The 26,772-nt window shown below is 32.8% G+C and overlaps 3 protein-coding genes across 3 annotated transcripts; 2 read left to right on the top strand and 1 right to left on the bottom strand.

The window, feature by feature from the left end:
- The first annotated feature begins 10,758 nt into the window (after window positions 1-10,758).
- Window positions 10,759-12,442, top strand: LOC122602941 (protein ENHANCED PSEUDOMONAS SUSCEPTIBILITY 1). Its single transcript, XM_043775554.1, has one exon. The coding sequence runs from the start codon at window positions 10,804-10,806 to the stop codon at window positions 12,292-12,294; it is 1,491 nt and encodes a 496-aa protein (XP_043631489.1). The 5' UTR covers window positions 10,759-10,803; the 3' UTR covers window positions 12,295-12,442.
- Window positions 12,443-13,917: 1,475 nt separating this feature from the next.
- On the top strand, window positions 13,918-15,140 carry LOC122606026. The gene is made up of 2 exons (XM_043778995.1): window positions 13,918-14,040; window positions 14,294-15,140. The coding sequence occupies exons 1-2, from the start codon at window positions 14,015-14,017 to the stop codon at window positions 14,904-14,906; spliced, it is 639 nt and encodes a 212-aa protein (XP_043634930.1). The 5' UTR covers window positions 13,918-14,014; the 3' UTR covers window positions 14,907-15,140.
- A 2,090-nt stretch (window positions 15,141-17,230) lies between these two features.
- LOC122606299 (WUSCHEL-related homeobox 5-like) lies at window positions 17,231-17,897 on the bottom strand. Its single transcript, XM_043779255.1, has 2 exons — window positions 17,585-17,897; window positions 17,231-17,460 (listed from the first exon to the last, which is right to left on the bottom strand). Exons 1-2 carry the CDS (start codon window positions 17,886-17,888, stop codon window positions 17,231-17,233), a joined length of 534 nt encoding a protein of 177 aa, XP_043635190.1. The 5' UTR covers window positions 17,889-17,897.
- Between the last annotated feature and the right edge of the window lie 8,875 nt (window positions 17,898-26,772).

Raw genomic sequence — 26,772 nt, 5'->3', positions numbered from 1 at the left:
CCCTGATCATCATTTACAAGACAATGTCTTCTTGCTTTGGTTAACTGTAATAAACTAATAACCAACTTAAAGGCCTTCCGACATCATTTGTTTTGGTCTAGCAATCTTAAAGTTTTATGTGTCAATTTGATTGGTTAACTTTGAAACATCTTGACCATTGAATTAAAATCAAAGGTCAAAATTTAAAGATGGACTTTGAATTTTAACCATTAATTTTAATTCAATGGACAAGATTTGGCTAATATAACCGTTAGTCAACTTGAGAGAATCTCATCCCTTGAAAATTCAAGACTCGCTACTATATGTATGGCCAGACGTAGTACTTAAATTGGAGAATGGTAAAAAACAATTAGCATTTTATTGTTACAATATAGACATATTAGCTAAATGATATTCAACTTGCTGAGGTTGATACATCATATATCTCTTTCGTACCTGATGGATGAAAGTATAGTTAAATAACGGGTAAATGCGTGGGAACTCCTTAGTCTTATAGAGAAATTTTTCCTCTCAAACTAGCGACGCTGCAACGCTGCCTGACGGTGAGACCTCAGAAACCTTGGCTGGGGTACTGTATAATGGCGAATCCTTTGCAGGTACCAAAGACAAAGAGATATTGACTATGAGCCGTTACAAGTATTCATAGAGAAAAATCTCAAAGTTTATCATCCCTAATGATCAAAGAACTTTGGTAAAAGCGAGAGTGTCTATGGTCACTAACTGGCCGACCATCATTGGCCAAAAAAAAAAAAAAGGAAAAGATAAAGGGGACTTAATTAATTAATACAACTGAACTTAAGCAAGCATCTTGGCTGGTGAGTTTAATTTAGGGATCAGATATATAGGTTTAGCTATATGGTGACTAGCGACTAGCTATAGCTGGTCTTGGTTCAAAGAACGTAAGCATTAGGGAATCCGACCTCAACTGCTACTAAACAATATTATTATTTCGTAGTTATAGGGTTCGGCCGGGCCGGTTCGAAGAAAAACATATATTACTCCGTATATCATTAGTTTGCGCGCTATTCAAGGACTGCATACGTAAGGGTGTAAATACTACTATTATATGTACTTCGTTCTATTGGAATTTTATATACTGCACGAGACTTATCTTTTTGTGTTGCAAAATAATTGGTTTGGAGTTTGTAATATCAACTGCTATTATATATACGTATGAACTATAATTCCTCTTCATTATTGAATGCATGCATATGATATATAACTTCAACCATTTAAACTTGATTAGGTCATTATTTAACTATCTTAACTATGCATGTGTTGTTTTTTTTTATTGATGAAGAAACTTTGTAATATGAAGGGTGTGATAATTAAAAACGAAATGATAAGACTGATATATATTAGGTTATCTTTTGCAAAAATAATATAGGACTGTATATGATTATGTACTAAGATTACATATATGATACCATTTGATATCTAATCAAAAGAGTTTTTAATCAAAATAATATAGGAAAATTAACATTTCTTTTTTGGCCCGATAGCCTAAAAAAACTCTTTTCCAGTTCGTTAGGGATCTATATTATATTTAATTACAATATAATGAAAACAAACTGAATTTGAAAGTTGACTTGTATTTTATTAGAATAGAAATGTTATAGTCTATTTTACGATGATGCAACCTACGCACACGTATCCATTGTTTTTAGCTATAAATACCATGAATATGTCTTAATTTATTCCATATCTATCTAGTAATAAAGTACTTTATATTAAATTCTCATTATACTTAGACTATCTCCAATGGGTATGTTTTTGGGTATCTTTGGGTGCCCTTAGGTGCCCTTGGATATCCTTTGCGGTTGAAGCTTTTTCAAAACTAAAGATATTTTGATGCATACCCTTACTCAAGGGCATGCCCTTAGGTGCCCTTACTTATATTATTTTTATTTTTAGTGGGGTTAAAGGATATGTAAGGATGTTTGTATGGTTGGAGATAAAATTATAGGATTTTAAGAATTTATAAGGATTTGTAAGGATATGATGTGGCAGCTCAAGGACGCCTAAGGACGTCCTTAACATTGGAGATAGCCTTAATATGAAAGATAATTAATTTTATTAAGTTATCAAATATTAAAATAGGTTGTCTACCATACACAACGTACTCTTCATGACGGGCCAACAACCTTATGTTTAATTACAATGAAAAATTCATGAATATTTAAGCATTATTGCTTTGTAACTTTGTATGTTGTAAAACGACATAAGCATTTGTTTAATTCGACCGTACGGCGGATGCATTAATCAAAAGAAAATATAATTGATCATATCGACGAACTACTTTGTAATTAAAGGGTAGTGTACGTGTCTCGTGTGTACGTTTAAGACTAATTAAAATAAGGGGGTACGTACGTACGTTTCAAGAAAACAATCGTTGATCCTCAAAATTTGACACAAAAAATAAAACATTAAAATTACACTTTTATAACTGATCGAGGACACGAGGTGGTGAAATACTTGAGTGAATATGAAGGTTATCATAACCAAAGATAAATACTAATCGATTATAGAAATCAATCAAACATGTATATATATATTGACAATACATAGATGGATAATTTCAATGAAGAACAAATTAGAGTAAATACATACCTTTTAAACTTAATTAACTTCTCCTTAAAAACGATGAGTGTGTAGTAGAAATGACTCAAATGAGTGTAAATTATAAGAAGTACAGTAGTATAACTTAATTTAAGGAGAATTTGGTAGGTAGTTAACAACCAAGTGATTAGATATCAAATTAAGAGTAATTAATAAGAACAACGAAGCATTGATATAGTTTTGTAGTTAGTTATTTAAGTCAACGAAATATAGCTTAGCTAGCTGTGTATGTGCATGGGCGCCGACAAATCAGAAAAGGCGGTTATCAGTTGATTATTTATTAAGACATGTATAATTAATAAACCGACCATTCTATATTTGTTAATAAGATTACAGAGCATACAAATTAACCAAACCGACCTTTTTCAGATTAATGGAATGACAGCCAATGCAATCACGTAAATCTCCGTTATTAATTTTAACATTTCAACGTACTAGTCATACTTAATTATGCTCATTGATAATTTTGAAGAAAGGAACTCATATTTTATATGGTTTTGTTAAACAAATAATTAAGCTACATCGTATAGTTTTTACACTTATCATAATATTTAGGAGGTAAATTTTTAATATAAAAATTCAAAATATTTTATGCACGTTAAGCCTTAAATGCCGAATTTAACATTTTCTTCATGTATATTATTTTAAAGGATTACATAATAAAAGATCGATCAATCATATAAGAAATATCGCTTTCAAACCATTTTTTTTTAATAACGCATTATAATAATTGAGTAATTAGTCAAGAGTTTTGTTAATAGCAACCTTTAGAGCTGTCAGTATTAGTTAATTTAATGCATTAAAATTTGTATCTTATCATGCGAAAATTCGATCAAGGGGCGGTAATAATTGATATATAAAGTATTATTTTTTATGAATGTAATAAGTTATTATTGAAAACAGTTAAGACTGTCATTATCATTTTACATTAGTTAATTGCTAAGGTGATTTGGTGTCATTAAAAGTTTTACATGAACTATTCACTTGGATCAGAAAACACATTTACAGACCTGAAACCGGTTTCTAAGTATTCGAGCAGTTCCTCTAAATACATGTACAAACACTTTTAGTGACGCTTTTCAAATATTTGCGGGTCATGGATTAATTTTGTGATCCAACTAAACACTTCTCGTGCGGCTGAATATGCCAGCTAAGCAATGACTTTTGTGAACGGGTCCTTTCTTACAAAATACATTGACGATTGTGTTATTTGGTCGTTCATGAAAAATGTATATATTACTCGTACCTTTTAAGGAAACTTGCACTTTTGTTCTATACGAGTATATAATTTATTTTCTAGCTATATATCAAGATTAATTTATTCTCTATATTTATTCGAAATATATATGCCCATTATTTGAAAATAGAAATCTGTTTGTATTGAGAAATTGACGAACAGCTCAAAGTGTACAATTTTTAAGTATCATATTAGGCAAGTTAATTAAGCAATCGTTCTAATAATGTTTTATAAGATAAGATATGTATATATATACACACAAATCATTTTTCATACTTTAAGTTAACATAAATATTATGTGATTTCTTTTTTATTTTTGGTAAGACCATCTACATTTCAACCTCCCACATACAGCGTCGACAGTATTGGATCTAAAACTCATGTCATGAAAAGGGAAACGGCCCGACTCGGCCCAAACCGGGATAACCCGTAACCCGAGAGAGCATGAAAAACGGAATCGTGACTTGGCCAGTGAAGATTCGGGTTCGTGCAGGTCACGAGTTTCCTTTAAGAACAAGCCCGTGACCTGGCCCTTTAGGGCTTCGGGCGGGTCAGTTCGGTTCAGTTTTGGGTCGGGCTCGGGTTTTTGGTTCATTCCTAACTCATGAAAGACGACATTGTGGGTAGTTACTTTAGTTATTATGTGATTAATCAAATTGGACGATATAATTAGTTAGGCATGCAGTAAATGGGTAGGCAATTCTGAATAATTTGGAACCAAATTAGAAAAAAGAAGAAAATATATTGGATGACATGTCGTCCAAGTTAAAGTCAAATTCATCTAATAAGTCAAATCGATCGCGAACCAAATTAAAATCAAAAAAGAAGAAAAAAAAATTCGAACATATATATGATACAACCAATCTAGAGATTGTTTAATCAAATCGATCTTACATTCATGGTTCATATTTGTCCTCATCTAGACAATGGTGTCACATTAAGTATCAATTCTTTCTGTAATTATCTTTTTGTTATTCCAAAGTATATAAACGCCAATATAAATCATAAAAACATGAACCTACATTATACTTTGTAAGTAAGAATCTGTTATCATTTCAATCAAGTCAAATCTTTAGAAAATAATACGTTATACATGCTCGATCATCACCATAATAAGAAAACATTGTTATGTTGATCTTAACCTTTCATGGAATATCAATCGTTTTATACAAAATCGGTGAAACACTATTGAGATAGAAAGATATTCATCGGGTCTCAATTTTACATTGGGCAAGTTGTAATAAGTGCTTGACTTTTGTCCTTCATTAGTAACATATATAGTATTGTAATGTAAAATATATATATATATATATAGTATTGTCGTTAGAAAAAAAAAAAAAAGTAATAACATAGTACTAATAGTCACAACATAATTAATCCGGCCTTAATTAGAAATTAGTACAAATACGTTTATTTTATCCCTTACATGTCATTATAAATCATGTTTAGAATATTTAAAGTTTTTTTTTTTACTTTGATTTTTATCAAGTACTCGTAGTATATAACAAAAGATTATATATATTTAAACTCAAATTTAAAAAACAAAGACTTTAAAAATTTTAAAATAACATTTTTAATGGAACAAATGGAAATATGATGTAATTCAGAAATTTTATAATTTCAGTTAATTAGTCATATAAATTGCTCATTGTAAAACCTTTTTGTGATATCTCACTTATATATAATAGAAGTAAACAATGGCAAGTGAGATTTCATTTGTTGTGTTAATCAACAAACATCAAATTTCATAAGATAAAATTTTTTTACCTAATATTACTGTTTCAGATGAGATAAAAGATATAATTGGGGTGATTTTTTTTTTGGTATGAGAATTACAGGGTAGAGGAAAAGAGATAAAAAGGATGAAAAAAAGAAGTAAACAGGTGGCATAATTGTGGTGACAAACCATATGATATTAACCCAGTAAATACACGTGGCAGTGCAATGATAAGTCAATATCCTCTGAAAAGACAAAAACAAAAAAGTAAAAAATATGGTGGAAGTGTAACTCAAACACATGATGAATGGTGTAACAGGAGCAAAGGAAAACCACCCAACCAAAAGTATTCTATTTTTATGAGTTAGCAGAAAAACTATTAATATTAATATGTGCTTATGAACAATTACTGTTCATAAACACGCTCAATGTTATTAAAATAAAATATGGGTAAATGCAGAGGTGGCTCAACAGTACTATGGAATTAGACGGTCGCTTTAAGCCCCCAAATTTTTGAGGCCTCAATATTTTGTATATTCGACTTAATGTTTGGATTTTGGACTAACTACAATATATAATTTGTATTATAGTAACGCCCTTATTGGTTTAGGTATCAACATCCATATCTTATTTATTACTAGTAGTTTATAATAAAAATCGAGTTACTTTTTTTTCTGCTTTTCTCTTTTACTCTAATTTATATGGTAATGAACTAGACCTCAAAAATTGATACCGTTTGAGGCTTCAAAAAACCTTAAGCCGTCACTGGGTAAATGATTCGTGATGTAACTTACTTAGTAAAAGATATCCGTTTGCTGCCTAAACTTACTAAACGTACACATGGATTTCTTCGGGTGTGAAGACAACAGCACAGCAAGCTAGCACCTTAACATATAAGTATTGCTGCAAATTAACACATATGATTAAATTTCTTTGTATAATATTTATCTAAAATATCTGTGCAGACAATCTTGAGTTGTTTCTTGATTAAATCTTATTTAAAATTTGGTCATCTACTTTCTAAAAGAAAGTTCCATCAAATCCCTTAGAATGCGCCCGTCAGTATTATTATTATTATTATTATTATTATTATTATTATTATTATTATTATTATTATTATTATTATTATTATTATTATTATTATTATATTTCAACTCCACTATATGTAACTTACATAGTGATCAGTTATATGAAAAAACATTTAAATACGAGTTATTATTATCGTATCAGGTAACTAAATTAAACCATTTTAAACTAAGAATTTATATATTGTAACCAGTTTAGCTATTACGAGTTATGTCCACCAATGTAACGGGGATGGTAATAGCTCGGGGGTGGTGGTGACAGCGACAGTTGGTGGTGGTAACGGGTGGTGAGGACGGGAAATTGGGAATGGTATGATGGTTAATGTAAAAGTAATTAATGTTAAAGGGGGTAACGTAGTTATATTAAAAATCGAAGGATTTAGGTTGTAATTTATTTCATTAAAAATTTTATAAATATATTAAGTGGAGATGTTTAGATTAATAAATAAAGAGGATAAACGTTTTAGGTAGTTTAATTTCTTATTTGAGATTTTTAAAAGATAGATTTTTTTTATAAGGTATTATAAATTATAAGATAAATAATATGTAAATTAAGGGCATTAATGTATCGATACAAACGATACCCAGTTGGAGCTAAAGTGTTGCTTTAACATGTAATTTAAAGTAAGCTAAGATAGAGGAGATTAGTTATAATCAGTCTATACGTGAAATTTTTCGATCTCATAGTAATATAACTTTCCACTTCATATTTCATTAATATTTTCGAACGTTGTTTACAATATAAAATATTGAGAAATTGATACGATATACTAATATTCTACTCCGTATTTGCCAAGAAAGATATGTAAATAAATGTATATAGGTTTTTGGTAAAATAAAATAAGTATTAAAGTAAAACAATCGGTTTCTTTTAACTGAAAATCATTGTGCATCATGTAAATCATCGTGCATCAACTTAACCATTATGATTAAAGAATCAAGATCTTGTCATAATTGTTTTACTTCAATACGTGTTTACAATACCCAACCCCAATGTATATATATATACATATATTTATATTTATATTTATTTAAAACTGTTTTTTAAATAATACTCTCTGAATCCTTAATACTAAGATTTTGTTGAAAAAAAATTTAAATCTTTAGGAAAAAGATAATTATGGCATTGCATATTAACAAAATGATTATCTCGTCTTTGTTTCTTTTCTTATCAAATGATGTCTAGAATTAAAACTAAACTTATCATTTTTATCTTATTTTCTAATATAAAATATATTTTGTGACAAAACAAAACATAAAATCGGAAGGGAGAATGGATATAAAGAATTTTAATTAATTAAATGCACATGTCTTTATTGTTTAATGTTTATGTTTATGGGAGAAGGGGTTGGATATTGAGGTTTCAGTATGGGGTGACAAGGACACGGATACGGGCAATGAGTGCTCCAAGGAAGATCCATTTCCGAACTTTCGACCCACAACATATCTTCCATGATATTTACCTAATCTCATTTACTTATTCAAATCTCACTAATATATTACATTCCCTATTTAAATACGGAGTAATACATAAACTATAACTAAAGTAACATGTAAACGTACGTTATATACTACTTTGTATCTTAAAACAATATTCCAGCGTTTGTAACACATATTTTAAAGTACTTATTTATATATTTACGATTACAATTACAAAGTTTTATGTTTTTTTTTTTTTTTTGTTACGAATAATTAGTTGTACACTTTTACTCTAACTACGAGTATTAAGATAGCTCAAATATTATAGTTAAATTTTTTATTATTGTTAGAGATTAAATCCAAGGATAAAAAGCTCCATATCTCATCACAAAATTTTTTAGCTATACGTGTCTTCTCCTTACGACACCATTTCATTTGTTTTTTATTTATACACCGCCATAGATACACACGTATGATATACACATAACCTATTTAACGGCCTATCCTTGAAAAAAGAGGTGATTTGGAATATTTTTTGTGACCAAAAATATCTAAAACGGCTTTTCAAAGTGACATAATGTTTTTATTAATTTAATTATAATCCATTTCTAAAAATAGAAATATATGTATAGAACAGGCCCCAAGAATCTATATGCCTATATAACAGAAAAAGAGTGATATATCTACAACAAATTTTAATTATCTACAACAATGCATGTTTTACATAACTGTACAATGTGTAATAAAATATATATTTATGTTGTAAATGGTTAAAAGCCTAAAATATATTATAGATATATCATTTCTTATAACAGAAGCTCTTGGTGAATCCCTATATCACTGTGGATGCCGTCATTGGCCGCCGCACTTTGTTGCCATTTTGCCTTCCTCGTTTGCAACATACTCAAATTTTTGTCCATAAATTTACTTGTCATTTCTTTATTAATAACCTTTTTGTACTTATGTAACATTGGATCACAAAAAGGTTTGAACTCAAAATTTCGTCAAACCAAATCAAATATTTGACTTTTCCTAAACAAATTCCATAACAAAAAATCTTGTATTCCTTCAAGAAAATTGTTGGCTTTTTAACATCTTGATAGTTTTTTATAGTATGTTTCAAAAAAAAAAAAATACTTGTGTTTTACTTAACTCAAGTGGTTGAGCACCCGCCTTACAAGCAGGAGATCTTGGGTTCAAGGCTTGAAAAGTACATATGAAGTCCTTTTTATGAAGGCTTGGCTTGGATATACTCAAGGTTCAAGTCTGAGGGGTCATGGTTTATCCCTATTGATCGTCATGCCTTTGGGCGGATTAGTAGGGGGGTTTTCCCCCATCGGGTATTTGAAATAGACATTTCTATTTCAAGTAAGCTCTCTAGCACGGACCCGGTTAAGAGAACGTATGCTAGACTTTCCGCTGTCGAATCGCGACACGAAGTTCTCAAGCGAAATTCACCTTTCAAAAAAAAAGTGTGATCTTAGATATCTTTATTTGTATTATATAATAGTTGAAAAAAATTGTACTAATGAAAATTTAAAACTCAATCAATTCATATAAATTTCAAGTGTTATATAGCATAAAAAAATATTCGTGATCAACTTTAAAAAAAAAAACTTCAAAATACAAATTAAGACACTAAATATAAAACAGATGAAGTAATATCTTGAGTTTATATAAATTTCAAACGTAGTCGAGAAATCCATACTTCGTTGTGTTTTCTATGGTCAACGTGTCTCTGGGAATATCCAAGATAAGTGTAAAACCATGAAATCACATGTCTCATATGTTGTTAAGAAATTCATTGTGAAACTATTATTTGAGGTTTTAAATATTAAAGTACGACGAATTACGGGTTGAATCCACACCATCAAATTTAAACCGTCATGAAATGTTAGAAATATAAAATATCATCTGATTATATCAAACATCATCAAAAGTAAAGTCACACTGCTTTGCCTTGTGTAAATAAGTGCAAAATTTAATTCAAGTGCGCATATCGATCAATATCTCTTTGTTTGATGATATATACAATGAATTCATATGAAATGTCTTTTTCGCATTAATCATAACAAAAGACATCCACATTTTGTTCATGAAGATCAATATAACATATTTACAGAACCACACTTAACCGAGGTAGCTCGGGCTACGGGTTATTAAATTTTTGTAGTATAATTATTCTGAAAAATCCTTAAATAAAATGCTAGAAATTGTAATACTCGAAGCGTTATCGTTACTTTGCAGCGATACGGGGCTAATAAAAAAACTTTGTGCTACGGGTCACCTTAGATCCTGGTTCCGCCACGGAGTGATATGCTGTATAAACTATAAAGAACGCACTTTTGACCATCTACAACAATTTCTGCATGATACAGTTGTACACTACGCAATAAATATTGTACCCTTATTATAGATAGCTAAAACTTGTTATATGAATATCACTCTCCCTGTGAATTGTGATAGACACGTGCCAGCCAGTCGGATTTTAGTCATTCTGTATCTTTATTTCTAGAATTAGATTAGAATAGTATATGAAATAATAATATAACTTCATGGAGTCAACTCAAAACCAATATCAACTATGTTTAATTAAATTATAAAAAGACACCACATAATCATATATTCATGAACCCAACTCACATCCTCCTCACCTATTTAAACACCTTCTCCCCTTTCAAATTTCTCACACTCACATACAAACAAGCAAACAAACAAAACTAATCATGCCTTGTGAACCAATAACCACCCAAATGACGGTTACTCCAACTACTACTACTACTAATGATGATCATCACGCTACTCAAATCATTTCAAAATCAACTGTTTTTCCATCAACAAAATCCACTCTTCCTTACCTTAAACTATCAACCTCTGATCTCCCTATGCTTTCTTGTCATTACATCCAAAAAGGCAACCTCTTTCTCGACCCACCCCTCCCAATTTCAACCCTTGTATCCCATCTCCAAAACGGTCTTTCCACCACCCTGACTCACTTCCCCCCTCTCGCGGGCCGACTCGTGACCGATTCCAGCGGATACGTATACATATCTTGTAACGATTCAGGCGCGCAATTCGTGCACGCTGATGCCACTCATCTTTCTGTCTCTGACATCCTTTCACCCATTCATGTTCCTGAATCTGTCAAGTCGTTTTTCGCCTTTGACAGAATGGTTAGTTATGAAGGCCATTTTAACCCGTTGCTAGCTGTTCAAGTGACTGAGCTTAAGGATGGTTTGTTTATCGGTTTTTCGGTTAATCATGCTGTTGTTGATGGAACTTCCTTATGGAACTTTATCAATACCTTTGCTGACGTATGCCGAGGCGTTAAATTGATCACAAAACAACCCTGTTTTACCCGACAGTCCGTTATTATTTCACCCGCGGTACTTAAAGTGCCCGCGGGTGGCCCGAAAGTCACTTTCGACGAACACGCGCCTTTATCTGAAAGAGTATTTAGCTTTACTAGAGATGCTATTTTGAAGCTAAAAGATTATACTAACAAGAAAAAAATTATAGAAATTAACGCGGCTGAAGTAATGGGAAAACAGAGTAACGATCCGATTAACGAAAAAGTTACCGCGCTGTTAATTGGTAACTGGATACGAAACGCTGTCGTTTCGAAAACAGAACCCGAGATTTCTTCTTTCCAGTCTTTATGTGCTTTGTTATGGCGTGCAGTGACACGTGCGAGAAAATTCCCAAATTCTAAAACGACAACGTTTAGGATGGCAGTGAATTGTCGACACAGGCTGGAGCCAAAATTGGAGACGCTTTATTTCGGTAACGCGATACAAAGCATTCCAACGTACGCAACAGCAGGGGATGTTCTGTCGCATGATCTAAAATGGTGTGCTCAACAATTGAACAAGAATGTTTTGTCACACGACGACATGACGGTGCGTCGTTTTGTTAAGAATTGGGAACAGGATCCACGGTGTTTTCCATTAGGGAATTTTGATGGAGCGATGTTGACAATGGGGAGTTCGCCAAGGTTTCCAATGTTTGATAACGATTTCGGGTGGGGAAAACCTGTTGCGGTAAGGAGTGGCAGGGCGAATAAATTCGACGGCAAGATCTCGGCGTTTCCGGGGAAGGAAGGTGGTGGGAGTGTGGATTTGGAGGTGGTGCTTTGTCCGGAAACAATGGCGGAATTGGAAATGGATCAAGAGTTTATGCAGTATGTTTCTTGTACTTCTTCAGGGGAGCACTGTTAAGTTGGTTTGTTGATAGTTAAAAAAGTACTTAATTGCTTACTTACTATGTTGCTGATTTTATGTTTTGTTGGTGTTTAAGGTCAAGTCTTTGTTTGTATAATGATGGTAATTTATTTCCTAATTTAACATATAGTTTCCTTCTCTTCAATCAAGCCATTATTGTTGTTAACTTATTATTATATCATTATTGGTTTCTAATCAGATTGGTATCTACTCGTACAATATTATAATTGTGACGGACGTAATTCTTTCTTTTTTTTATGCCTAATTGTCAAAGTCTTTGTAATTAGAATTTTAGCTAGAATGACTAGACTATTATTTAAATAATAAAAACACTTGGAACTTATTGAATTAGATAATATATTAAAACTATTCGGGTGCTCATGATAAGGTGTCACATTTCAATACCAAATACGAAAGTTGATAATTTGTAAGTTTTTAATTGATCAGATAAATCCAATTATCAAAATTTAAAAGTTCATTATATTTGATGAATAGTTGAATAAATCATAACACAAAATAAATGTTTTCATGTCATTTAATACGGTCTAAGATATAAACCTTTTAAGAAAAACATAATTTGTTTATCACTAGGGTAATCATTTTCAACTAAAAACTTTTCATAAATTTTAAAATACAAACGTTATTTATATCTAAACAAATTAATTATAATCTATCGGGGTTATATTTATCATTCTTATAAAATAAAAAATATGGAGAATTTCATATATACCCCATATCAACACTCTAATTACATATATACCCAACTAAAATTAACAATTACATATTTCCCCAACTTTAAAGAAGATTCTATCATATCTATCCAAATCATCAATTTTATTGTTTTTAAACAATCTCTAGTTCGTTCTCCTTTCTTGAGAGTGTGGTGGCACAAGAGATCTACTTTAATGACTGAATTTTGTGGCTTGCGTTGCGCACAGTTTGAGATAATGATATTTGTTAAGCTTCCATTGAAGATGTATAGTAGTTGTCTATTTCTGAATCCATGTGAATTTTGCTCTAAGTTATCTAAACTTGGTTAAACACAACATCACGTTCTTACATTTACTTGTTTTAGGATGGTAGATTATTTATAATAGTTTATATGCTTTATGTGTTTCATGGTCTATTTTGTGATTAATTTTATCTTCATCGTGTTTATACCTTCGAAACACTTCCAATTAGTGCTGACGAAGTTGAAATGCTAATCACGTAGTAGTGTGACACCAAGAGGTGATATGATGCTTTACATGTGAAGTTGCATAACATTAGTGGGTATATATATTTATATCCTGTTTTCTGAAGGTCGATAGCAATTAGACTCAGCTTTGGTTGAACGTCGTTAAGTGTGTGCATTAGTATAATGGTCTAGAAAGCTTGTGGATATATATGATCAAATCTCACTTAAAGTTGGGGAAATATGTAATTATTAAATTTGATTGGGTATATATGTAATTAGGTTGTTAATATTTAGTATATATGAAATTCTTCCTAAAAAATATATAAATAAATAAAAAGTGTATCCATAAAACACTTGGGTTTGGACTTTTGGGCTAAAAAAGATGAGTATAAGTCAAGTATGCTATCTAGTCAAAGGCCCATGACTTTAAAATTTGACATTGAGATTCACAATCTTTGGTCACCACCACCCTGCCTGGAAATTGTAATACCTTTCCTAAATTAATACCATCCATATTTGCTTGTGTGAATTGGCAAATGAATGAAATCTCGCTGCAACTCTTTGAGGTAAACCAAAAATTCCCATATGTAATACTACTACATTTTTAGTCTAGCTTGTTTGGGCACGTATATGTATATCAATTGAATTGCGTCTTTATATTGGTTCTGTTTTAATCCAATTTCATGTGTAATACCAGAATTGAAAATTGTCTGTTTGCTTAAAAATTGTCGACCAAATGAAGTATCGCTTGTTTATGTAAATAGAAAATAGATTAGAAGATAGATACAAATTTGTACCCAATCTAGTTGCTCTCATCAGGTGTTTGAAAATGAGAAGAATCCGATCAAAGGATCCAATTGTGATTGTTGCTGTTTTCGTTTCGGTTTCTTGCTTTTTGGTTTTGATCCTTTCGGTTTTTCGGCTTCCAGATGTATCTTTTAGTAGTAATGGTTCGATGACTTCAATCAAGGTCAAAAAAGTTAACAAATTTCCAGATAAGAGTGGCATTATAGGAAAGTTCGGTAGCATGATGATCGAAATGCTTCCCGTAGATCTTTCGTTTACAGTATTCGTTCCATCAGAAATGGCATTTGAACGCGATTTAAGATTAAGGGTAAACGATAGTTTAGTGGGTGAGAAAGCAAATGATACATATGCAATACTTACGCGTGTGTTGAGCTTCAGTGTTGTCCCGTGGAAAATCCTTTCAGAATCTGTACCATATAATGAAGAGACAACGTGTGATTCTTTATCCGGATTTAAACTTTATGTATCAAAAGATGTAGACGGAATGCTTGTAGTTAATAGGGTTCGATCACAACGGGTAGATATAAGAAAGGGGGAAATGGTTATCTATGTTATGGATGGGGTGATTATGGAGGCTGAGTTTGAGCAATCTGTTCGACCTAATGACGATGAAGACGAAGATTGATAGATAAAATTCTGATTTGCAAATACTCTTTGATACTTGATTTGGGATTTCTTTGTTTAGTTTACTGGTAAGATTATTGATGTATATCAGATAGGTTGTTGTTTACAATAATTTAGATAGATGACTATTTGTACAATGTTGCATAAACTGGTTAGTGTTGGACATAATGTTTACATCTACTGCTATTTCAACACCCAATTTTGGACATTTTGAATACATTTAAATGTTTATTGACGTACTGTAATCACTGTATTATGATGTTGAAATCACTTTATCAACCATAGAAGTCGTTTTCAAACCGGTTTCGATTAGTTAAAATACGGCAAAGTTGGGTTAATTGGTCACTGCACTTGTGACCTCTGCCGAAAAGTAGCTATGGGTAATCCCTTAATATTCCTGACCTTGACATTCTAATTTTTGCTTATTCCAGATGAGAAAAATTCAGTAGTACAAAAGCTAGTGCGGTTTCCCAATTTATTTGTAGACATGCCTCTATCTTATAGTCGGTCATCAAAGTAAAACTGAAAAGTCAAGGTAAGTTACAGGGACCATTTTGGACTTCTGGGTCACTAACCAGTTGGGATTGTGAAATACATATGAATTAAGGGTTTAAAAATTAGGGGATCGGGTCAGATGGGGTTCAGTGGGATAATTTGGCTTTATTGTGGATGAACCAGATTAAAAGGGTTTCATTAGGATACTTGAATATGAACCAGCTCAACAAGGGATATGGGTCATGGGTTGGCAATACAAGGTTGCATAGGGTAAGCTCATTGGTAGGCCATCATAGAGGAGTGAAGTTTGTAGTGCGAGTTAAGACAGCTGCTGAACCAATTTTATTTCTATTCATATGGCATTCGAATTTAGATGTGGATCAGACTCTATAGTCTATATCTTATCTGAACTATGGTATTTAATGTATATATACCAGAGTTGTCATATACATTCTACTACTTTAATACGAGCAGCATTGGTTATATTTATGATATACACCAGTGTTTTTGCAGCTGGTGTATACGCTTTCTTACTATTGACTCTTGTAATAGTATTTGAACTCAGTGGGTGCTTTGGATTGTGTTATATTGTGCCTACTGGGATACTGTATATAGAGGTCGACTGCTCGTGTAATTTAACCGGTCTTAACGACCGGAAGTATAAACCGGTTACTAACTGACCGGTTAGGCCAAAACTGAAACGGTCTTGATCAAATTCGGTTTCCTAGCCCTTTTTTTGTTTGCCCACCATTTTATCACATGAGCTTTTGGGCTTTTTAAGGACCTTGAACATTAAAATATTGTTGACCATATTACAAATTCTCAATGCACTCTATTGATCTAGGTATTGAAAAAACTCTATAGTAATTTCTTTATATTTAATAAGTTAATTAAATATTAGTTATTTCTAGTCTGGCCGTCAGGGTCTAAGTCTGGTTCTGGTCACCATTTTTCATTAAGAAAATGAAAGAAGTAAATTCACATTGATGTGTTGATATATATTAATGGGCTTGCAGTGTTCAAAGAAAATCTATATTAATGGGCTTACATATATATGAGATCAAAGATCAGGAAAGCCCAATATAAGGAATTTGAGCTTGCATTGATAACCCCGACTAACAAGCTAGCTAGGTGATAGATTGTTTAGCCCAATAATTCTTAAAATCTAAACACGTACTGATATATTTTCAATCTATATCTACCTAAGAATACCCGTCTACATCCGAAACCTTGATGCTGAGCCTTTGACGGTCCTATTGTTGTTACATCTAAGAATGTAATAAAGGATGTGGAAATAGATTGAAAAGTTTCATTAGAGCACTCATGGATGATGATAGACTTTCATTGGAAAGTATCACGGATTTATATATATTGACATATTGATGCTCAAAAACGCACGGAAACACTTTTCAGTTGTGAATTTAAGCATATCATACGTTCAGATGACTTAAGATCATATATATCTTGAGTTACAAAGATCTGAAGACTAAAATAGTCTTTGCAAAATGACATTTAATCGTTTATAAAGAAAAACAACATATATCGTACGTCGTGTACACCAAAGTTAATTAGCAAGTCAAAAGATCATTTTAGAACTCCGGCCAGTTACATACCAATATGACTTTAGATATTACAACTAGCTAGTTTTTTCACCTACTAACTAATTAACTAGTTATGTTTTTCATTGTAAAACAAATCAAGGATCAACTTGTAGTAGTTATTACAACTGAAAAACAAGTACAACGACATCATTCAAGCTGAACATGTGATCAATAATGTTGTTTGTTCAAAGATTTCCATGATCGATTAATCACTAATTCGTTCTTTCGTTCACATGAAACTTAAACGTAGATCTAGTGATGGATGTCGATGATGATAATGGTTTTCCATTTCTGTTCCACACGTATACATGGTCGTGTATGGTGACGTATTTTCTTTGCATTCATCATTTGTGTACCCTCTTGCCTTCTCTGATGCTTGTTCAGAGAACGCAAGGGAGTTCACAGGAAAAAGTTGTAATGTCTCTATCACCCTCCCTGACTCCGTCACATCAGCAAAATCTATTCATAAATAATAAAAACCAATAAATCATTTTGAACATAGTAATAATCATAACATAACATATAACAAAACAAAACACCATATTAGACTATACGTACCCTATATAAATAAAATGAAACTTACGTTGTTTTGCAATATTTAAGTCGTTTTGATCATTCTCAACATAAACGCGACGACGTTTTTGTCTTTCCCTAGCTTTATGGTTTTGAAACCAATAAAAAACATTTTTGCTCTCAATCTTCCCATAAAAACTCAACTGGGAAGATATTTTTTGTATCTGATCAGTGCTAGGAGTTCGTAAACCCGACCTAAACAAGTCAGTCAGGACTTTGACTTGTTCGTTGGTCGGGTTCCAACGACCACACTTAGCGCCGCCGCTACCACCACGACTAGGTTTCAGACCAAAACCTGACATTCCCTCATCCATATTTAGATTTCTGAAAATGGGTCTTTTCTATTTTTGTTTTTGATCAGTAGTACTTCTAAACTGAAAAGATGCAGTGTACGTGTTAGTGCATTATATAGTACAGTTTAAGGGTTAATTTAATATTAAAAGTGAAAGTAAGTGGAGGAAAATAAGGTTTTTTGTTGAAAAATGTGTTAATAATATATTGCTTTGAATTTAGGAAAGGGGATGGGAGAGTTTTGAGGATTTGATCCAATTCTTTAATTCAAATGTTTTTCCTGCTTGGTTTTTTGTGTAATCTTGATGATACTGATAGACATGCACAAAGCTGCAGATCTTGAAGGTTAGGTTAATTAGGCATGCATGTTCTTATTAAAAATGTCTAGTATTAACAATTCACTGAAACAAGGCCATACATATTATTACTTTCGCCTAACGCTAAACGCTTTATAAGTGATTAAACGGGTGAGGTTTTTGTTATTAAGCGTTGATTCAAATGTATGTCGCCTAACCAGGATATTATATATATGGTCGTTTCGACTAACACGTTATAGAAGGTATTGTACATAATAAAGATTACTATATTGCATACAACAAATCAAATAGCTTACACTTTAATTTCAAGCTAAAGCTTAGAATATTCGCACAGATTGATCGAAAGGCCTAAATTGATTGAAATTTGCCCAGATGGCCGGTATATTAACCCGTTCGTAACCAGCTAATTAAATGAAATATATTATAGCATTCTATCATATTTACTACTATATGTAAAAAAAATTGGTTTACAAAACACTCTGGTTGGTATCTCGTTTTGTCCGTACGTTTTCAATCTAATTTTTTTTCCTTTACTGAAATCTGAATCCTTGCAAAGAAAAAAAATGAATTTGATTAATAAACAAAAGTTAGTATACTATACTACTAGTAATTACAGTATATATTTATATGTATACATGTGTGGGGGAAAGTAGACACATCGGAAATGGTCAGTGACGGAAAGTCAAAGATTAAATTGTCTCCTCTGAATTGGACGGTTGTGAACTTGTGATCACTGATCAGTGATTACTGCTCCCTCGTACTCCTCTAATATATATATATATATTTTTTATATTTATTTTCTTTTAGTTCTAATTAAAAATATATATGTTTAGTCTATACATATAAACAAAATATACAAAATCTTTAAACTTTATTTATAAATAAATATTTTTAAGTTTATTCGGCTAATAAACCGGCGGGTATAAGAAATACACCAGATTAGTTAAAATAGATATTAATTTTATTTAAAAAAAATTCATCATGGGTGCATAATAGATATGAATTATATAAACGACTTGGCTTAGATCAAGTGGTCATCTGAGCCTTTTTTGTGAGAGAGATGTTGGTTTGGATTGAATCTTGTTCATGATTTTGGGCATTTACTTCTTCGGATATGTGCGAAGCTGTGTTATCATAACTTTAGTCTCCATGGGTACTTTCAGATTCCAACCTCTATCATAGTGCTCACTTAAATGTCACTGCTAGGTTCAAATCACTAACCTACTAACATACCGTTCTAAAAAAAATAACTTTTATAAAAATAGTTATCATATTAAAATATGATTGTTCTACCACAGAAATTGGAACAATGAAAATAATCGAGTAGATTTTTTTACTTCCCATTATAGGTTAGTAGTTGAACACCAACTTTATATGCTGGAGGTCTAAATTTCGAGACATGAGAATGACATTTAAGGAATTTCACTAATAAAGTACTCCATTGAACCATATTTAAGTCTCGCAGATTGGGCATGGTTTTATCTCAACTAAATATCGTGCATTCTAGCAGTTAAGTTGGGACTTGGGAGGATCGATCTCTTTTACTAGGTATTGAGGGTGAAGGGCTCTCTAACACGAAAACAGTTAAGACAACATACCCCTTTCAAAAACAAAAAAATATATATATAAATTTTTGCATGTGAATACCACAGTACTCCTAAAGTAATTTTAGCAGGAAAAATACGGTTACTTAAAATTACATTATTTTCATTTCTGAACACATAATAATCATATACCTTAAGTATCTCCTAATCAAACAAAATTGAAGAAACGGATAAAATATATAGCAGTATCTAAAGCACATAAAGGGGTTGATGAAGCCAAACAAGAAAGAAACTAAAATTGGCTTTTATGGTGGCATTATAGAATTTGTCTTTTGGTCTTTTGTTTGGTAAAGGGACTTGCTTTATTTTAGGGAACTTCATAAAATTACTCTTTGCATATTGGTTGTTGGAAGCTTGAGGAAGTTTGAATATACACATTTGACCAAACATTTTTTGTAGTTTATGATTTGTCTTATTTTCACTAGGATTTGATAGATTTTGATGTTTTGAAAGTCGGAATAAGTTCAAATAAAAAGAAGGCCACGCACAAGTACTGAATTACTAGAGTGTTTATATATTTGACCTCTTCCAAAAGTAATAAGCCATTCATATTGTGATTATTTATTATCTAACCATGAGTTTTGACTATCGAATGTCAAATTTTACTACCCATATTCAGGTTATATGAGTCAATAACTGTTTGTTGTATGTGTTAATAGTCAATATAATAGCGATGCGGTATAGGGTGTGGTATGCGTTTTGTGGTATGATATGTCGCACGATTGAGAGAGACGTTGGAATAGAGCCTGTGGAGGGTCTTCCACCGGCCCTTTTAACAATTTACTTTTATTTTATTTTAAAGAAAAAAACTTCTTTCAAAAAAGTATTATGTATCGAAGAAATAACAAATTAACGTGGGTAGAACACGAGGCTCATCTCTCCCTCGAGTTCAATTGCGACCCATTTACCGGCATCAAATGTACACGGTAGCTATAAATAAAATGTCACTATATGCATATAACAAAAATATATGAAATTTAAACACACAAAGTGAAAAGTGCTTATAGTTAGATAGATATATTCAATGACTTTAGGCCAAAGTCGAATATTTTTTCAAAACACATATGTAAATATGTAATACGGAAAATGATATGAACTATATATGACACATGTGGAGAGGTACAAGGACGAAAACAATCATTTTAAGATACCCACAATCCCACATGCTTTTATCACAAATACTCTCATGCATGAAAATTTCCCAAATTCTAGGTTTCAAATTACATGTGTTTGGGGAGTTTTCGTACGTGGTAGTGTGAATGACTCTCCATCATAGCTAGTACTTTTTGGTGAACGTTATAATTTAATTGTAGCTAGTTTAATAATATAATAAATAATAATGTTTGCCACTCAAACCATCAACAATAATGATAATTGCTGATTTACCATCGTCTTTATGCATTAGACGCTTATCAAGAAAAGAAGGATAAACACTAACATCTATCTCTTTTTGCACAATGAAAAAAGTGAGGATTTATTTATGAGATCAATAACCAAAAAGCATCAAAATCCATGTGTATAAACAATTATACGCATGCTTAAATTATGTTACCATAACATCGAACAAAAAATAAACGAAAAAGAGAGCGATGTGAGCTTATATGATTTGATCATTGTTAGAGCACATAAAGTGCACAATTTGTTGTCCGATGCAATAATTTTAAAAGGCTGAGAAATTCGTACAATTATGCTTACGAAGTTTAAGTTCGTAAGAACTATTAACTTCGTACATATATGCCTTACGAAGATTAAGTTCGTAAGAACTATTAAGTTAGTAAGGCCCATCCCGTTTGTACGAATTTGACAGCCTAGTCCGTTTGTTCAGCATATAAATATAAGTCTTAGGTCACGAATTTAGGTTGATGATTTTAGTTGCAACATAGAGTCATTCACTAGGTTCTGGAGGTAGAGATCTATACCTCGAGATACCGCTCAAACTATCACAATTCGTCTCAATGATTGTAATCCGTAATCATTGTAGATGTTTTTCATACGGATTCACCTTGTAATCATATGATTAATGATAGTATTTTCGTGTTTATCTCCTGTTCTTATTATCTTCGTGTGTGTTTATCATGATAATCATTAATTAACCCTAAAGACGATCATAGACGGATTCCGCACATCTATGATTGTATAGATCTCGTGTTAATCAATCCGGGAACGTGCTTAAACATGTTTTCCAACATGGTATCAGAGCTTTGGAGGATGATATTTCCTCAAACGAGATCTGAAAATTAGGTTTTTGATGAAAAATTTAGACCAGATCTGCTAAATTCGTTCTAAGTTCATCTCACGAAGATAGGAAACGAATTTAACTTACGAAGTTAGTTGTTCTTACGAACTTAAGTCTTAACTTCGTACAGATGAGGTCTTCACCTTACGAACTTAACCCAAAATAGCCAAAAACACCTCACGAACTTAACCTTTTTCACCTCATGAACTTACACTTACGAACTTAGCATTTGGTTGCAAAGTAACTTTGTTCTTACGAAGTTAGATTGCACTTACGAAGTTAGTTGTTCTTACGAACTTAAACTTCGTTTCATGCAGACTTAGTTCTTACGAAGATAACATCTAAGTTCGTGCTGATGTCATCAAGAAGTTAGTTTAACTGAGAGTTGATGTCATCACAAAGATAGTCGTTCTAGCTGAGACAAGTTCGTATATGGTTCTTATCAGACGACGAAGATATTCTCAAGCTACTTTAGAGGTTCAGTGTGTTTCAACATCAGAAGATCAATTACATGGAAGCACACAACAGGGTAGTATAAAAAAAAAGGCGGGAAATCTCGAGTAAAATTTAATTTCTTCTATGGTCTTAGAAGTGGATTTTTACGCGAGATTCAAAATTTGGTAATGGTCGAAAAATTTTGATCCGTTTTCACGCATATTTGGCACGATTTCGGCACAAAATTTCGACAATCATCAAATTTTTCCTACCATCTTAGATTCAATAATTTACGTGAATACCAATGTTTCACGTAAAGGTGTTTTTCCCAGACAATTTGGAGGGAAAATGGTGTACCCTGTTACCGGTGAAGAGTTTGCAGTTGTTATATGCTCTAGGCCATTTGGAACCTCATACAGGATAGGAGATACCTAAGACATGCTGAAGTTCAAGATTTTTGCAGAGAAATGAGGGGATAAAACTTTCAATCCTCGGTATTTCTAAGCAAAAATATGAACTACTCGACATTTATTGAAGATCAAAGGTTATTCTGTTCATTCATTCAGTTTAACGGTTGATGGTGATTAAAGTATTATAATGTTCGAGTTTGAAGATCATCATGTTATTATTGGAGTATTATTAGAAGTTGATCTTTTTGATATAGCGGTTTGAACTGTTGAAGTGTTGGTGCAATGAAGCTGGTTACTTGTTGTTGAGTATTTGAAGATTGAATCTTATCTATATTCCAAGACATAGAGATGATATCAGGTGACTGAGTGGAGCAGTCACGAAGATAAAGATTTTTATGTATGGCAGCGTATACAACTGAAGAGGATATCTGATTAGAAAGGCTTCGGGTGATTGGTAGAGTTGTGAAGATACAAGACAGAGTCAGACACTGCTAAGTTGAGACAGGATTCATGATACTACAGTTTGAGATTCAAGCTACAGAGTTTCTTATTTTTGTAAGAGCTGATTGATTTGATGTTGATTGTTGGAAATTCAACTCCGCCATTACATGCCAATTAAGCAAGACGAGCAGAGTCTCCGGCAATAAATCCTAGGGTGGAAGATTGCTGATGTTTAATTTGGAGGTGCTACTACTGAGGGGGAGAACTACAGCGAGAAGTGTTGGGTTGGTTAGTTTTCATGAAGATATAGAGATTTTGCAGGTTGAAGATCAGATTGCAGTTTCAGAAGATCGAGTCTCAACATTGAAGATTCGATATCTCAAGTTAAGGGGGAGGCTATTCATTTAGACTTTCTATAACTAATATCGGTTTGTGAAGAATTGATTGCACCGGCCAAGGGGGAGTTTGTTAGAGCACATAAAGTGCACAATTTGTTGTCCGATGCAATAATTCTAAAAGGCTGAGAAATTCGTACAATTATGCTTACGAAGTTTAAGTTCGTAAGAACTATTAACTTCGTACATATATGCCTTACGAAGATTAAGTTCGTAAGAACTATTAAGTTAGTAAGGCCCAGCCCGTTTGTACGAATTTGACAGCCTAGTCCGTTTGTTCAGCCTATAAATATAAGTCTTAGGTCACGAATTTAGGTTGATGATTTTAGTTGCAACATAGAGTCATTCACTAGGTTCTGGAGGTAGAGATCTATACCTCGAGATACCGCTCAAACTATCACGATTCGTCTCAATGATTGTAATACGTAACCATTGTAGATGTTTTTCATACGGATTCACCTAGTAATCATATGATTAATGATAGTATTTTCGTGTTTGTCTCATGTTCTTATTATCTTCGTGTGTGTTTATCATGATAATCATTAATTAACCCTAAAGATGATCATAGACGGATTCCGCACATCTATGATTGTATAGATCTCGTGTTAATCGATCCGGGAACGTGCTTAAACACGTTTTCCAACGTGTTAATCTATATATATGTAATTGATAGATTATGGACTTTATGTTTTGGTAATGATCGATTACATGTTTTGGTGTTATATATATGTTATGTATGATGTTTGTTATGTGTTATGCAAGTACAAACATAATATGTGTTAGGATTCCTTGTTGATGAAACATTTAGGAATATAACCAAGTCTTACATCTAACAAAGATAAGGAATATCTTCGTTAGAGGCAAACAAAGATAAACTTCGTTTGGTACAAACGAAGATTAACTTCGTTACATGGGCCGGGCTGCTAAGTTCGTAAGAACAAAGCCCAGCAAGCCCAGTTTCGATCTGAAACATATATATACGAATGAATACCCTAAATTGAAAAATCACATTCGACATACACATACACCAGGTGACTAAGTTTGTTCTATAGCTTATAGAAACGAATATAGCATCATACGGCTGATTATTTACTTGATAATTAGCGTTATACACGATAACTAATCAAACTAGTTATCTCGTGAGGATTCCGCACTCACGACATAACAATAGACGATCTTGAGAGCGATCTGTAGCTATCGAGGGATTCACAAGTGGTATCAGAGCCAGGTTCGGTTAGTCCGGTGAAACGGACAGGTTGGAATTTTTAACGATATGGATGATCCCGTGAACAGAGCCAGTTCGGTTAGTCCGGTGAAACGGACAGGGGGTACTGATCTTAAGTATACCAGAACTAAGCGTAGACGTGTTGCTGAAGCTACTTCTGTAGCAATTCCTGATCCTCCAAGACCAACTGCTGCTGTTATTCCTGCTGTTTCTCAAGCACAAGTATTGCATTCTCTGGTGGCTCCTTCCTTATCCTACAGACTTCCTTCAGATTCTTCACTTGTTCGTCGTGTTGATTTTCTGGAGACTCAGGTTCGTTCTTTGGAGTCTGATCTCTCCGATACCCGAGCAGCCTTGACATTCTTAATCAACTGGGTCAAGAATCAAGGGGGAGAAGTTCCTGAAGAGATTTGTAGATTGTCAGCGGTTCAACAAAGACGTCAGAATGACGATGATGATGCTGATAATGCTGGGGATAGGAATGATTCTCGCCCAGTTGAAGACAAAGGAAAGGGTGTAGAGATTGAGGGGGAGACAGGAGGTGATACTTCTCATGCTGGTCCTTCTGGTGCTCCTCGTGATTCAGGTTTCTGATTTTGATTATGATAAAGATTATTTAGATAGAATGTATATTCGATTGTATGTAATAAGTTATGACATGTAAATGTAATCTATCTTATTTCAATACAATTACATTTCATCTTTATTATAATTATCATGATTATTCTTTGTATTCTGGTGTTCATTTTGTGTAAATCTTAATAGATAATCCAGATTATACAGTTTTATTCTTTGATGGTGATGAGCTCGAGGAAGGTGAATTTGTTCCTGAACCAAACCTAAACATATTCAAGAAGCCTTATGGGTTTGATGAAGTTTGGGACTCAATTCCTGAAGATCCATCGATTGAAGAAAGTAGGGTGTTAGATCTGAAGAGATCAGATGTTCGGGAAAGAATGCTTCAAGTTCCATTCAGTAGCCAAACTAAAGTTTTACACTTTGTTGTATATGCTAAGAATGGTGATGCATTGATTCCTTCTGATTATGAGATTAACTTGACAAGACCATTCAGTCCAAATGATTTTCCAGTTCCTCTCAGAGATGATGATCCATTACATGTGGTTGATCGACATGTGCCCGAGAGAAGAATTAATGAATGGATAGTCGATAGGGAAACTTGGAAACCAAATTTGTATTGGACTCATATCTCAGACAAAGATGCTGCAAAGTACAAGACAATCATCTGGAGTTGGTTCTATGATGATGAACTGAAGCTGTTTGTTCTTAAAAGACCAGAAGGTTGTCAGTACTTAGCTTGGTGTAAGAGACATTTCAGGAGTTTATGTGAAGAAGACTTACATGAACTTGGAAATAATTGGATTATCAATCCAAGTGATGATGGTTTAGCTGATGTTGTCGGTAAGAATCTTTGTAATGATTTCTGGTTGAGAAAGAACATGAAAGATTCAGACAAACCGCAGTTTAAGATTGAACCAAGACCGAAGAAAAGAGTGGTCAAGCCAGATAAAACTGTTGAGTATGTTCAACATGACGTCAAGTCCCTGCTCAAAGTCCCTGCCAAGAAATGGGCACAAGACGTCTTGGACAAGATGGATAATTGGGAAATTGATCGAAACTCTGGTGAAGCGAAGATGTATGCAGACTCGAAGAAGAAGATTTTGTTGAGAAGAGTATATGATCCGATGCAGTTGGTGACCTTCTCAAGAAATGATCTGAGGAAGTTATACGATACAGAATGTTCATTCTTGCCGTTTTGGAAGCATGAAGAAAGCCGTTATCGTAAGATTCTTCAACTTTGCTTACATGAAGATATCCATGCAAAT

This window comes from Erigeron canadensis, chromosome 6 (genome assembly GCF_010389155.1).
Source record: "Erigeron canadensis isolate Cc75 chromosome 6, C_canadensis_v1, whole genome shotgun sequence".
Lineage (NCBI taxonomy): Eukaryota > Viridiplantae > Streptophyta > Magnoliopsida > Asterales > Asteraceae > Erigeron > Erigeron canadensis.
This window is presented reverse-complemented; position numbering and strand designations above follow the sequence as displayed.

Excerpts from the sequence above, each read along its gene's own strand:
- LOC122602941 (XM_043775554.1), top strand. The coding sequence starts at position 10,804 with ATGCCTTGTGAACCAATAACCACCCAAATGACGGTTACTCCAACTACT.
- LOC122606026 (XM_043778995.1), top strand. The coding sequence starts at position 14,015 with ATGAAATCTCGCTGCAACTCTTTGAG. Across the intron at positions 14,041-14,293 it reads TCTCGCTGCAACTCTTTGAG|GTGTTTGAAAATGAGAAGAA; the intron begins GTAAACCAAAAA and ends TGCTCTCATCAG.
- LOC122606299 (XM_043779255.1), bottom strand. The coding sequence starts at position 17,888 with ATGGATGAGGGAATGTCAGGTTTTGGTCTGAAACCTAGTCGTGGTGGT. Across the intron at positions 17,461-17,584 it reads CTTAAATATTGCAAAACAAC|ATTTTGCTGATGTGACGGAG; the intron begins GTAAGTTTCATT and ends ATTTATGAATAG.